This window comes from Suricata suricatta, chromosome 7 (assembly GCF_006229205.1).
Source record: "Suricata suricatta isolate VVHF042 chromosome 7, meerkat_22Aug2017_6uvM2_HiC, whole genome shotgun sequence".
NCBI classification, from domain to species: domain Eukaryota; kingdom Metazoa; phylum Chordata; class Mammalia; order Carnivora; family Herpestidae; genus Suricata; species Suricata suricatta.
The window spans coordinates 65,676,987-65,691,195 of record NC_043706.1 but is presented as its reverse complement, the minus strand read 5'-3'; the positions used below and the strand labels follow the sequence as shown (position 1 = coordinate 65,691,195).

Sequence of the window (14,209 nt, the reverse complement as noted above, 5' to 3'; positions counted from 1 at the left end):
AGGGAGAATCTCAAGCAGAGGCTTGGGAATCCCACACCGACATGGAGCTCGAACTCACAGTGAGATCATGACCCAAGCTGAAATCAAGGATCAGAAGCGTAACCAAAAGAGCCACCCAAGTACCCTAATGAGTGCACCATTCTGCAGATGGGAAGGAGTCCACTTATGAGCCAGTCTCTTATACATATTATATGGAATGGCACTAGATATAGTTTAATGTTTTAAATGCCATGAATACTAATACTAATTGCAATAATGAGTCCCTCAGAAATGAACTTCAGCTGTGATGAAGCCAGCTCGGTCAACTGCAGTGCCACCTCACACTCATTAGGGAGGGCAGCTGTAGGAGCTTGGTTCATTTAGGAGACTGGGCCTGCTCCTACGCAGTTACACTCCAGGGCTCCCGGCCCTGCCAGCACAACACGGGTGAGGGAGCCGAAGAGCAGCTGAGCTGAGTCTGCAGTTACAGGAGCCACAGGCAGGAAAATAGTTTAATTACATGAAATGGTAGTAAACAGCTCAAATACAGGACTCAAATCCAAGAGCTTAATAATTATTATAATACGCTATGTGACAGGCCCATTCAGTTTATTTAAATATAATATACTTTCAAATACAGCTCAGACCCCAGAGCTCCCCCAATGTAATCACTTAGTAGAAAAAGCACAGAGGCAACTTAACATCCCCTTTTCCATCCCTTTGTTTTAGCTAAATAAAGTCTAATCACTGCCTCGCCATTCCTACCAAGTTTTTGCCTTTCACAAGGAGATAGCAACATCTAGTGGTTGGTTGCATTTTAATTATATTTTTTCATAAACAGTACTCTGACATTCTGAAAAACATGGTTACATAAATCTATGTGCCTCTCAATATTATACAACATAGATGTCTACATACAAGGGAATCCCACCAACTAGTTACACTGTTTTTACAAATAATCAAAATAATGCTTCTACCTTCTAAATTTTTTAAACATGAAAAAAGACCTTCCTGCAACTTTTAATAAGAACATCCATACATCTCCACACTTCAATAAAACTCAGTATTTAGAGATAAATTTGGAAACCTGGGGAGCCAAGATATTTCAATGATAAACATTCCTTCTTGGAAAGGGACAGCTATTGAGAAACATGATGTGTGTGTGTGTGTGTGTGTGTGTGTGTGTGTGTGTAATATCTTCCTCATTATAAATGTTAGGGTATATGATATATTAAATAAAAATTTGTATCAGGAAGATGATAAACCCCAATCTCAAATATGTTAAACTGGATTATAATATACTCACTGATTTCTGTGCCAGTATTTAGTGACAGGAACTTAGAAATCAGATGTTTACTTTTTTTATATAAGATTCCTTGACAATTTCACAGTAAAAGTTGAGAGGTTTCATGAACTGAAGTATTAGTTTTATTTTTCAATAGTTTAACAATTTGATGCAATCAATTGTTTCATTTGCTTGGGTATAAAAGTAGATATAAATAATCGTTAAATGACTTTACTTAAAATAGATAAGGACCTAAAGAACACGACTGCCCCAGCCCCTTCACACAGAAACAAGCGGCAGAGAGGGAAAGAAAGCGGAGGTGCCATGCTCCACCCAGTGGCCCGTACCTCCGGAGCGCCGCGTCCCCCTGGGCCTCGTCACTGATGAGCTCCGCTTCGCTCTGGGCGATCCGCAGGGCCAGCTCCCTGTCGCGGCGCTCCTGCTCCAGAACCGCCTGCTGCTGCGATTCCTCCTCCCGCTGTCGGGCCAGCTGCTCCTCCACTTCGGCCTTCCAAGGACAGAAAGCTCTCTCAGCAAGCTCTCCCCACGTGTTTATGTAACCATTTCCATCACTACTTAAAACTGCTCCGCACAAGTTCCTTACTAAGGAACACATCGTTTCACCAGAAGTTTCTCCAGGTTCCATTCTCCTCTATGTTAGATTAATGCTTCCTCCCTTTCCCAAATCCAAACGAAGGTAGACGAACCATAGTTCCACCATTCTATCGCCATAAGTATCCCAAATATCACATGAGAATTCTGGGTACACATTAACACCAAGACCTAGACAGATGTCAGGAATTTAAAGTGCTGGTTGTGCTCAGGATGAATTATGAAAGCCAAGACAGAAACTCAAATATATGATCAATCATTCTCGGACACAGACCTTTTAAAAAATGGGGGTGGGGAGAATATCTTAATCCTGATCTACTGATACTAGTATCTACAATGTTTTAAAATTATAATTATGTTGTAAGTGAATATTTATTTGACTTTCACCTAAGTGTAATAACAGTAACAACTAGTATTTATTGAACTTGGGTTCTAAGTGCTTTAACAGGGCTGCCTCAGTGGCTCAGTCAGGTAAGTGTCTGACTCTTGATTTTGGCTCAGGTCATTATCTCATGGTTTATGAATTCAAGCCCTACAACAGGCTCTGTGCTGGGAACAAAGAGATTGGTTGGGATTTTCCCCTCTCTCTTTCAAAATAAATAAACTTAAATTCTTTAACATATGTCAACTTATTTAATGCTCACAACTATCATTAATCCCTCTTCCATAAACAAAAACTATAGCCCATAGTCACTTACGGTGGTTTGTGCAATGTCACCATATCTGTTAATGACAGAATCTGGATTTGAACTCCCTTCCCTAGTTCCAAAGTTCCCATAACGACTTCAGAAAATGCCTTTTGTCTCAGGGGGAAACCAATGACAGCTTACCTAGCAAATCAAGGTTTCGTTTTCAACTTCTTTCGTTTTATAATTTTATAGATTCTATCTTCATAGAAATTCAGTCTGATTATCTAATAAGTACATACCTGAATACGTTTTTCATCATCTTCCCTTTTCTTTCTCTCTTCCTCTTCTTGTTTTCTCTTTGCTTCCATCTCAAGTTTCCTAAGAAAAAACAGAAAACTCCTCAAAAATTTATTGAATATAAGAAATCCATCAGAAACCAATTTAGCTATAAATAAAGGTTACAAAATGAGAACTCAAATTAATCTGTTGGCTATATACACATTAGCTTTGAAAACAGTAAGCTCTAACTCTCTTGACAGTAATTATTCTGAAATAAACACAAACAATTGTATTCCATAACCGTTAAATCTGTAGACTAACTTGGTGATAAAGCCTAGCTACAAGGCCCTGGTCACACGTGTCTCCCTCTCCTGCTTCTCCAATTGAACAGCTCTTACACTCCTTCTGTCTGCCCTGTGGTGTCAATTTTCCAGTAAGTTACCAGTTTTAAAACTGCAGAAAAGTAGAAGTGCCTTTTCCTTGATTATAAAATAACAACAATCCTAGCTTTAAAAAGAAGTTAAGAAATCCTCAGGTGTAAGAGTCTAACCAAAACTCAGATTATAATTAAAATTATTTTATGTTATTATTATAAAATGAACTTGTGTTTTCTATTTTCAAACTTATTTGAAACTTAGTGTTTTAGGGGCGCCTGGGTGGCTCAGTCGGTTGGGCCTCCGACTTCGGCTCAGGTCAGATCTCACGTTTGTGGGTTCGAGCCCCACGTCAGGCTCTGTGCTGACAGCTAGCTCAGAGCCTGGAGCCTGCTTCCGGTTCAGTGACTCCTTCTCTCTCTGCCCCTCCCCCTCTCATGCTGTCTCTCTCTCTATCAAAAATAAATAAAACATTTAAAAAATTAAAAAAAAAAGAAAATTCGTGTTTTAAAGAACATAACATTTAAAAATAAGAATATTCAGGGGCGCCTGGGTGGCTCAGTCGGTTAAGCGTCCGGCTTCGGCTCAGGTCATGATCTCACGGTTCATGGGTTCGAGCCCCATGTCAGGCTCTGTGCTGACAGCTAGCTCAGAGCCTGGAGCCTGCTTCAGATTCTGAACCCCTCTCTCTCTGTGACCCTCCCCTGCTTGCACTGTCTCTGTCTCTCAAAAATAAATAAAAAAACTAAAAAAAAAAAAAAAGAATATTCATTAACCAGCATTAACACTAAGAGTTTACTATTCTGTTAGCTTCTAATTCAAAACAGTAATATAAATTCCTTACATCCGCCTTTCCTCCTCTTCCTTCCTTCGACGTTGTTCATCTTCTTCACGTCTTTTTCTTTCTTTTTCCATTTCTTCTTGAATACGCCTCAGCCTTTCTGCTTCCTCTTCCTGCTGTTTTTTTTTCTGTAATGCGCTGAGCAGTTCCTCTGAGCTTTTAACTAGTGCATCATATTCTCTCTGTATTTGTTCCCTCGTCATCATCGTGGACTTAAGAACAAAGTAATGAACATGTACTTAAAAAATTAGCTCTTCTATTGTACAGTGCAAATATACTGAATGCTACTGAGTTAAATATTTTAAAATGTTATTTTTAAATATTTGTTATTTAAAATAACAAAATGGATGTTAAAAATGGATAGGTTAATGTTATATGCTTTTACCGCAAGAAAAAAAAATATATATATATATATATACACAAATGCAGCAAACACTGGAAAAGCTGGTAAGCAATAAGGCTATTATCTTTGATATACTACTGGTACATTAATGTTAAAAAATATTGTAAGTTATCTCTGCAGACAAATACTTGAGTCTACTTCCTATTAATGAAGTAATCAAACATCTAAGGGTGTAGACAAAGTACAATACTATAGTTGAAAATTATGTTTTAAGGAATGATTTGTTAATTTTGCTTTTGTTTACTATTCTTTAATAAGTAAAAGGAATTGTACCAAAGGAATATTTAGGAAATTATTAAATACAACCAAAATTACTGGATGATTTTCCTAAGTGAGCCTTCAAAAAATGTGGCTAGGTTGACATTCATCAAGATAAAACCACATTCAGAGAAATGGCTACTGACAGATTTGTAAAAGCAGTTAAGATTATGCAAAACATTTTCATTCTTCTCTTGAGCTGCTTTCTCCATTCTCTCTACAAGATTTACCACTGTCTACTTAAAATATCTGCAGAAAATATGTTTAAAAGCTTGCTTTAAGATATTATAGCCTACATCATTACACTGACTTATGGATAAGAAAAACATTAAGACCTTAAAATATAACAGAAAAAGGCCTGAAGAAACAGATATATAATTAACAAGCAAGCATATAGAAAGCATTTTCAATCCCTCTGGTACTTAAATAAATGAAAATCAATACAAAAACAAAAAGAGGACCCATTTTTTTCTCTAAAAAAACTTGGGGGAAAATTAATTTCTTTTTTTTAAGTAGTTCATGATAGAGCCTGTATAAAAATAACGTAATGACAGGGACAAGGCATACAACGACGATAAGGACACAAAATTAAACTGCGAGAACTTTACAAGCGTATGTGCCTCTAAAACAGATCTGGAAGGTGACTGACTATGCAACACTGTGACAGCCGAATGTCTTATTGTCTGGGGTTAAGGGTTTTCTGGTGGTTTTCTCCACATTTTCCATAATATTATATTATTTTTATAATTTAAAAATTAGTTTCTGCAGGTAAAAAACAGGAAACAAATTAAAATAATTTACATTACTTCTCTCTCAGGGGTGACTATTCAAAAGTTTACCAACAGAGTATAGCATTTTAATTACTATTTGAGAGGGGGCTTTCTTGACAACAGATGAAATTGCATAAAAATTGTCTTTTTATTTTTTTGTGATAAAAATTTTCAAACATAGAACAATACGATGATCATCACTTGCCATCACTGAGACTCAACATGTGTAATATTCTGTACCTTTAAAAAAAAGACATCTTTCTATACAATTCAATATCAAAAACCAAGTATATGAAATTGTTTAGTCAGTTATTTGGATCAAAATTACATACCTTAATTTTGGCCATTAAAGCATCAATAGAAATTTCAAGGTTCTTGACCTGTTTATTCACCTCTGGTTTTCCATCTTTCAATGCATTTACTACCTCATTAAATTTATCAAGTCGTTTTTTCAGTGTGCCCACCTTAACCAGGCCATCAATGCTGTAAAGATAATACTTCATCAGGGTTTACTTTCACCGTTGAATGCTATGCATAGATTTTTCATCTTAATAAAATGCTAAACATCTTGCTAAATGGGGTATTTCACTTCTGTTTTCATATTATCTAGGATTCTCTTTTTTACATCTCTTGTTGAAAGTAAAAAAAAAAAAAATCAAATATGGGTGTGAATGACACTGATGCCTGTTAGTATTTTAGGCTTTCTGTATTTACACTGAAAATTTTCAGAATTCAAATTATAGAAGAATTTAGAAGAGTTATCTAATATCTTTGAAGAGATATAAGGATTAACAGTTATTCAGGCCTGTAAGTTTAAAAAGTCTAAATAAGATTCAAATAAAAAGACTAAATAAAAAGACTAAACTGTGAGACAATATAATTCCTATACATAATCTTGAGAATTATGTTGACAACATTTATCAAGAAACTCAAGTCACTGGGGTGCCTGGGTGGCTTAGTCGGTTAAGCATCCAGCTTCAGCTCAGGTCATGATCTCACGGTTCCTGGGTTCGAGCCCTGTGTCAGGCTCTGTGCTGACAGTTTAGAGCCTGGAGCCTGCTTTGGATTCTGTGTCTCCCTCTGTCTCTGACCCTCCCCTGCTCATGCTATCTCTCTCTGTCTCTCAAAAATAAATAAAAAACATAAAAAAATTTTTTTGTTAAAAAAGAAACTCAAGTCACTAAAATAATTAGAATAAAAGAGCTTTGTTTAGTCATTTATTTCAACCTTTTATAGTATTTACATTTTTGTAAGCTACTTCAAATCCTTTTGTAGAATGAAGCAAGTAATGAAACACTGAAATAATTAATTGATTTCAAATATATAATATAAACTAACAGACTAATAGGTCTTTTTCACAAAGAACATGAGAAAGGAGAACACTCTGTATCCAACTGCTCTTCAAGACTTTATAGCCATTATATATTAAATAGACTTAGTAGGATTCTTCAGGAACTTTTTTTTTAATGTATATTTTTATTTTTAAGAGAGAGACAGAGAGACAGAGTGTGAGTGGAAGAGGGGCAGAGAGAGAGGGAGACAGAATCTGAAGTAGGCTCCAGCTTCCAGGCTCTGATCTGTCAGCACAGAGCCTGATGCAGAGCTCGAACTCAAAAACTGAGATCATGACCTGACTTGAAGTCGGACACTTAACCACTGAGCCATCTAGGCGCCTCTACAGTTTTTATTTCAAAATTTTATTTAAATTCTAGTTAGTTAACATATACGGTAAAGTTGGTTTCAGGTGGAGAATTCATCACTTACATATAACACCCAGTGCTCATCATGACAAGGCACTATTCATCTTACCGAGGTTTGTGTCTCCTTTTGCAAAGCCACATTCTAATAGTTTTTTGCATTTTAATGCAGGCTTCAGCTCGATATTTTATTTTGTTTTTCACTATGTATAAGAGGAAAATACAATGATAGAAAATTGTTCAGTTTAAATCAGGCATATAATATTCTTAAAAACCACTCATTTCCACAAAACAGTTTTCAGGAAACATAAAATCTTCATGAACATATTATACCATACATTAAAACCAGAAAGTCTAACATTTCTTTAATTTGTTACACTTCTTAAAATAAAAAGTACATCATGTGTGTGGCTAGGTTTACACTTTAAATGTGTTATTTCCTTATTATGTCAACACTACTGCTTCCCAGACTGTCCTAGGCAATACTGGTCTATTAAATGCTAACAGATATGTCTTGCAAAAAAAAAAAAAAAAAAAAAGGATTCACTTGTCAAACAGATTTGCAAAAAGCTATATGCTATACCTCCTTTAGGAGATTCACAGTGAACATACAGAGTAAAGCTTCTGAGAACTCTACAGTAAAGAAACCTGTTAACTTCAGTTATCCAGAACATCCTGCACTAATCTGACTTGGAACCTTTTTTTTCAGAGCTTCCATATTAACATCCTTCCAAGACCCTGTCTGGTTACCAACTTCACCACCGCAGAACACAGCTCACAAACAGTACAGCATAGATAATTTACATACAATGTGTTTTCCATCATAAAATGCAAGTATAAAGCTGAAAGCACTGAACCACAGTGACAAATGAGTCTATATTTCACTTGGAAAACTATGGAAAAAAGAGCTTCTGTCATCTTTTTTATTATAGTTTTCTCTTTATATGCACAATTGTCTAACAAAAGATCTCAATAATAATCCTTGTTTGCATGTTTCCTCTCCATTAAGCCAAAGGAATTTCGTTTTTCTTTTAAAAAGATACACCTTACTGAATCCTCTTTGTGTGCCTAGCACTGGTGAGTGGGGAGGAGGGAGGGACAGCTATAAATTTAATCAAATTACTGACAATAATTCTATACAGTTAAATGTTTGCCACAGACCCTCAGGTAACTCAAAAATATTCTGCCCCTAACCCTTGTTTTGGACACAAATAGTTGCTATGACCTAGCAGACACACACGAAGAAGTAGCTCAGTCCAGTGTGTCAGAGAGAACAGGGTCTAAATGAGCAGTGGCAGAAGAGGTTCAGAAAGAGAAGCTGAAACCCTGTTTTGCAGCATCTTGAAGGACATTCTGAGACTTTGCCCTGTATTAAAGGAAAGCCTTAATAAAAGGCTTTAGTTTAGAGAGAAACTCTAAGAAGAGAACTCCTAGGAAGCCAAGAAAATGCAGTTTGGGAGCTACTGAAAGTAACACGTTAGTGAAGCAGTGGGACTCCACTAAGTGCCTGGCAATAAAGGGAGAGAATGTATAGCGCTTGGAGAAAGAACCAATGGGATGTGTTCGCTGGCAAGAGATTTCATGGAGAGACGCCATTACAATCCTGAAATTTCTGGTGTGTGTGCTGGTGATGCCAGGCAGGTAGAAACAGAAAAGTTCTGCCTTAAGTCTGACAGACTGGAGGATGACATAGTGGGAGTGGGAGGAATCAAGACTGTGAGTTCTGTTTCTGTTTTGTTTAGGACATGGTGAATTTAGTTTTCCTGTGACATATTTGGGTAAGATAAGTATAATATGTAAAAATATTTTTTAAAGTCCACAAATAATAATTTACCATGTACACTGCATGCAAGTGCTACAGCCTGAATAAGCAATGTGGTCCCTGTGGCCCGCCACTCACGACTCAGATTTTATAGCATTCCACAAACCGATTCATCCCCCAAGTGATTACAGATCCTGGTGTGAAAGAAAACACCTACATTTGATGACCGAGAGGGAGCACCACTGAACTTTCTTCCAGCGACTGCAGATAAGCCAGTGATTGACTCTTTTAACCAGTTCTGCTAAATGGTCAGGGTCAGACTTCATAATCTGATCAAATTCTGCAAACTAGGAAATGAAATAATTTAGCATCAGTATCAAAATAGAAATGTGTTTAAACACACAGAGAGGCACAAAATGCCTTCGAAGTCAAACCAAGGTCTAACTTTCTGGAAATGGTCACAAACCAGTAACAGACCCACGTCTCAGGAGAGTGCAGAGCAAATTCAAACACATGCAGCTGTATTTTGCTGCCTTTCTCTTTCTTTAGCATCCTTTTTGGAAGGGGTAATCAGGGCTTACTCATTGCTAGTTAGCAGATTTAATAATAAATGTAGAAAAATCTTAAATGACAATTACAGATGATTGGCAAAAAGGTTTTGTGGAGAAAAGAATGAAATGAGGGGCTTACATGTGTCTGAACTGGCTCATCCCTGAACTCTGGTATCTGTGTACAACTTCTGACAAGTGAAGGTCAGCCTTATAATGTCAGGTGCCACTAAAACTGTTCTCACTCTCACAACCCCATGCCTATTTTAGTCAGATATAAGGAACTGCTACTGAGGTGCCTTGGTGGCTCAGCCAGTTAAGTATCCGACTTTGGCTGAGGTCATGATCTCATGGTTCGAGCCCTGCTTCGGGTTCTGTGCTGACAGCTCAGAGCCTGGAGGCTGCTTCAGATTCTGTGCCATTCTCTCTCTCTGCTCCTCCTCCACTTGTGCTCTCTCTCTCTCTTTCTCTCTCACTCTCTCAAAAATAAATAAACATTAAAAAAAGAAATTGTTACTGAGACAGACAACACAAATAAAACAGCTGTGAGGTTATTAAAAAATAAAATGCATTATTTCTATAATTTACCACCAAATTATATAATGATTTCTATCCTTTATCAAATATCTCCCTATAATATACTGAGGATGTTACACGCCTATCAATAAATGGCTTCTTATGATCAAAATTAAGTTACAGGTAACATAACGAAATTAGAGATCTTTGAAAACTTGCCTTGTGCTTTCAACATATCCTTCTAATTAGTTTTTCTGGGGGCAAAACGAGACCAAATGTTTTCTCAGGTTATTAATTCTAAAATTATTACTACAGCCCTGAAATAAGAGAAATGCCAAGCTTATGATAAATATGTACGATTATATAGCTAAGCCAACTATGAATACAGATTTTTAATTGCTTTTTTTTAATAAGAAATAGTATGGGTTCTCTGTAGTAAAAATATTCAACAGGGAAGTGCATACATTGGTATTATATTACATAGGTTATTTCATGCTCAAAAATGTGAAATAACATTTATTATCATTAATCTAGTCTTTAAGGCACTAGAGATTAATAATACTGCTAAGTCAAACAAATATGGCTGGCTATTATGTATATATACATAATATATATTGTGTATGAGGATGCAATTATTCAACCAATATAAGCAAAGTCAGGAATGGTGACAGACTGTGACAGTCAAGACAGATTGTGAATAACATTTAGTTATTTGTTTTGTACATATATGTTATGAAATATTCTACAACTCAATCTTGTAACCTAGTACAAGAATCTATAAATATAAAAACTATGGGTTAGCCTAAAATATATACAAAAGGATTTACACATTCATTCGTTCTGTGGTTTAACAGAAGTTGGTACAAACTTCGGTCCCATTTCCTGTACCTTGTATATCTATTTATACTCTAATAGAACTTGTTCTTACAATGAAGATTCAAAAGTACTGTGAAATTTTTAATTATTGAAGACTGAATTAATATGTTTTACAAAGTTTTCAACTTTCCTAAAACGTAAGCATTTTTTGGTTAATCCTTATTTAAGCAAAAAAATCTAATTAAATAATGCTCTGATTCCAGTACTTCCAAATGTGAAATAAAAGTTGTAAAACTTGTACAGAGTATTACAAATTTCAAACTTCTAACAAGTAAATTGTGTCTACACACATATGCATACTATTAGTGATAATTCATATAATTCATGATTAATAAAAATTACTAAACACTTAAAAGTATGCATTGACTCCAACTATCCATATTCATCATGTTAAAGATTAAAATAAAAATGTACTTACCTTGCCAGGTCTAAAAAATACTTTTGTTAACCCAAACTTGTAGTCAATTTCATTTAAGCCCAAAGCTTTAAAAAGAGCCTGAAAAATAAAAGTTCAGAAGTTAAATGCCAGAAAGTAGTTAGTAAGAAAGACAGTTCATAGCTAAGAAATTTCAATTTACGCAGTATTCATACCTTACAAAACAGTCTTGGATCTAGTCTTGCAAGTTTATCTGGCATGTACTTTTTATACATGTTGTAGAGTTCATGAAAGGAAGCTCGTGATGGGAAACCACCCTGCATTAAGTCCAAAACAGACACCATACCTGGATTCATAAACAAACACAAATTATTGCCAATCTCTGTAGAGAAGTCCAAAAATAACTTGTGAATGGTAAATTTTAAAAATTAATGTTTAGAAAAGGGCAATTTATAGGAATCATCAGCAAAGCAATATTACACAGGGACTATCATATCTATACTCAATATGCACCAACTTATCCACCACCTAAAACTATTGTAGCAAATTTCATCTAAAACCAGCAGGACTAACCATTTTCTAGGACACAAACTACTAGTCTCTAGAAAGCCCAAATCTAGTTTGGATTTTTTTTCTGCTAAAAACCTCTATGTCACAACCAATAGTATAGGAGGTAAAGGCTTGCATTAAGCCATTTTCTAAGTCCTGAGATTAATCTGTTAAAAAGATTCCTAACAGAGTCTCCAAGAAGTAGTCAAACACATTCCCAAGTTCTCACTCACATATGCTTACACGGGCAAAAGAGAAAGAGAGGGGAGCTCAGTATTTGACTATAAAGATCCCTTTTCATTCACGTATCAAAGAAGCTAGTCTACTGAAGTAGAGGGTATGGAATGAATACCTATTTTCAGTATAACTCTACTACGTCTAATTTGAGCCTTATGTCAGTGTGAAAGCTGCATGTCAGGAACAGCATACAGTAGTCAGGGAAAGGCTCAACAACTATAGATAATGCTAGGACTTTCATTTACAAAAAGGCCTGGATTTCACTGTCTGGGCCTTTCAAATCAATGGAGATAAGATTATTCAACAAGGTGTTAGAACAAATGGCTACCCATTTAGAAAACACTGAACGCTGGATCACTCCTCACTGCTTACACCAAAATAAATTTCTGGTGGTCAAAAATTTAAATTGGCAAAATGAAACTACAAAAATTTTTTTTTAATAAATGGACTGTTACTTTAAAATAATCTCACAGGAAAGATCTCTTTTCTAGGCAGTTAGATTGAATTTTAACCTATTAGACTGGCAAAGGCATAAAACGTGACAGTGTAAGAAAACACACACATACACTACTCGTGGGAAAATAAACCAGTGCAACAATTTTGGATGGCAATTTGGAAATATTTATCCCCTTGATTCAGGACTTTCTAGTTCTATTAATCTATCCTACAACTTGTCACACATGTGGACAAAAATATGCATTGAAAATGCACACATCTACTGGATCACTGTAATAGGGAAAAAAAAACCCAAATAATTTAAATATCAATGAACTAAATGGCATTACAGCCATATGGCAGAATATGATGTAGCAACCTAAAAGAATAGGGCAGAGCTTTATTTAGCCAGTACAAAAAAATATACCCAAGATAGAATTAAGTGGCCACACCTGAGAAGTGAGATGTCTTCTTAGTTATAATTATTCTGTACAACTTGATTTTTTGTAAGAGTCAGCTACGTAATTACTGCAATTTTTAATACTAATTACTGAAGCACATAAGGCAATCATTCCTAAGGAAAGAAGTCTCTAAAACTAAATCTAATTAGTTCTATCCTCTGCTCAAGAAATAAAAAGTTTGGCTAGTATTGTTACAGTTCTTGCCCATGTATATCAAATAAACAAGTACCCTTGGGAATGCACACATCTGCCACCTCTGAGTCCCTTAGCTTGCTCTGAGGCTGACGACAACATATGAACTGGCTTACAAAAGGTGATTAAGAATTTCATGAAGCTTAACAAATTACCAAGCCTAGGGCTGCTTTTTCAGCACTTGAAGCTAATTTACTCTAAAGACCTTTCAAAGCTTAAAAATAAAAGGCACCAAACCAAGTGCTCTTCCTTCTAGAAATTACCATGACCTGACTCCTCCTCTGGGAGATGGTGAAGGGCTTATTGGTACAGTCTGGCTGGTTATACTCAGAATCTTCTTTGCTGCCACAGATAAGCAGCACAGCCCCAAGGTTACAGAGGAAGAACACCTGCCTTCTCTTACCTCCCCGCTTTGTCCTAGTGTCTGTTGGCTGCTCAGAAGATAGTAATTTTAGTAAGAGATGTTGTAAATGAATGAATTCTTCTTAAATCAGAAAAAAATAGTGAAAATAGGCAGTCTAGAATTCAAATCTTAAATGTCTTTATTTTAGAAAACTTCATAAGTGTTTTCATTTCTACTAGTTAGTATTTTTTTCATTTTTCTCATTACCTCGCCACTTAACTAGAACCAGTTCTATATCATTTTACTATTATTATTACTTAAAAAAATCAAACTACTATGAATTGGTGTCATCTATTAAACTGCCAACACATCTTAGTATACTGAAATACACTGCTTAATAGAAAGAGAAATCCTGGCCAAAGCATCTGCAGCCCCACACTCAGCCCCTTGAACAGTATATATAGCTAAATGTAAACATGCTTCACTTGCCAGGACACTAGATGCTCACTTAGGCAATAAATGATTTATTGTATTAGGCTAAACAAACCCTAAAAAGAAATTTAAATGAAACAGAAGTCAAACTCAAAGTAAAAACTATCTGAAGTGTATATCACAAAACGCATCCATATGTACAAATATGGCAGACATGAGTTATTTAACATTATAGTATTTGTTAACATTATTCACAAATTAAGTCTTCACATGTACCAGACCGTGCATCTCATTGAACGGATATCTGCTGAGTCTAGAATATGCTCTGCACTGCTAGGAGGCTAGGGTAAATGTG

The 14,209-nt window shown here is 35.7% G+C and overlaps 1 protein-coding gene across 2 annotated transcripts in view; it reads right to left on the bottom strand.

The window, feature by feature from the left end:
• The window catches only part of MYO6 (myosin VI), an 86,393-nt gene that overhangs the window by 15,189 nt on the left and 56,995 nt on the right, over positions 1-14,209 (bottom strand). The window contains exons 21-29 of one of the 2 annotated variants that reach the window (XM_029944849.1): positions 11,421-11,551; positions 11,248-11,325; positions 9,107-9,236; positions 7,240-7,330; positions 5,763-5,913; positions 4,003-4,211; positions 2,805-2,883; positions 1,612-1,772; positions 957-959 (exon numbers count right to left, since the gene is read on the bottom strand). In XM_029944849.1, the coding sequence (XP_029800709.1) occupies positions 957-959; positions 1,612-1,772; positions 2,805-2,883; positions 4,003-4,211; positions 5,763-5,913; positions 7,240-7,330; positions 9,107-9,236; positions 11,248-11,325; positions 11,421-11,551 (1,033 nt within the window). The remainder of the gene's footprint in view (positions 1-956; positions 960-1,611; positions 1,773-2,804; positions 2,884-4,002; positions 4,212-5,762; positions 5,914-7,239; positions 7,331-9,106; positions 9,237-11,247; positions 11,326-11,420; positions 11,552-14,209) is intronic. The other variant, XM_029944845.1, reaches the window with a different exon arrangement.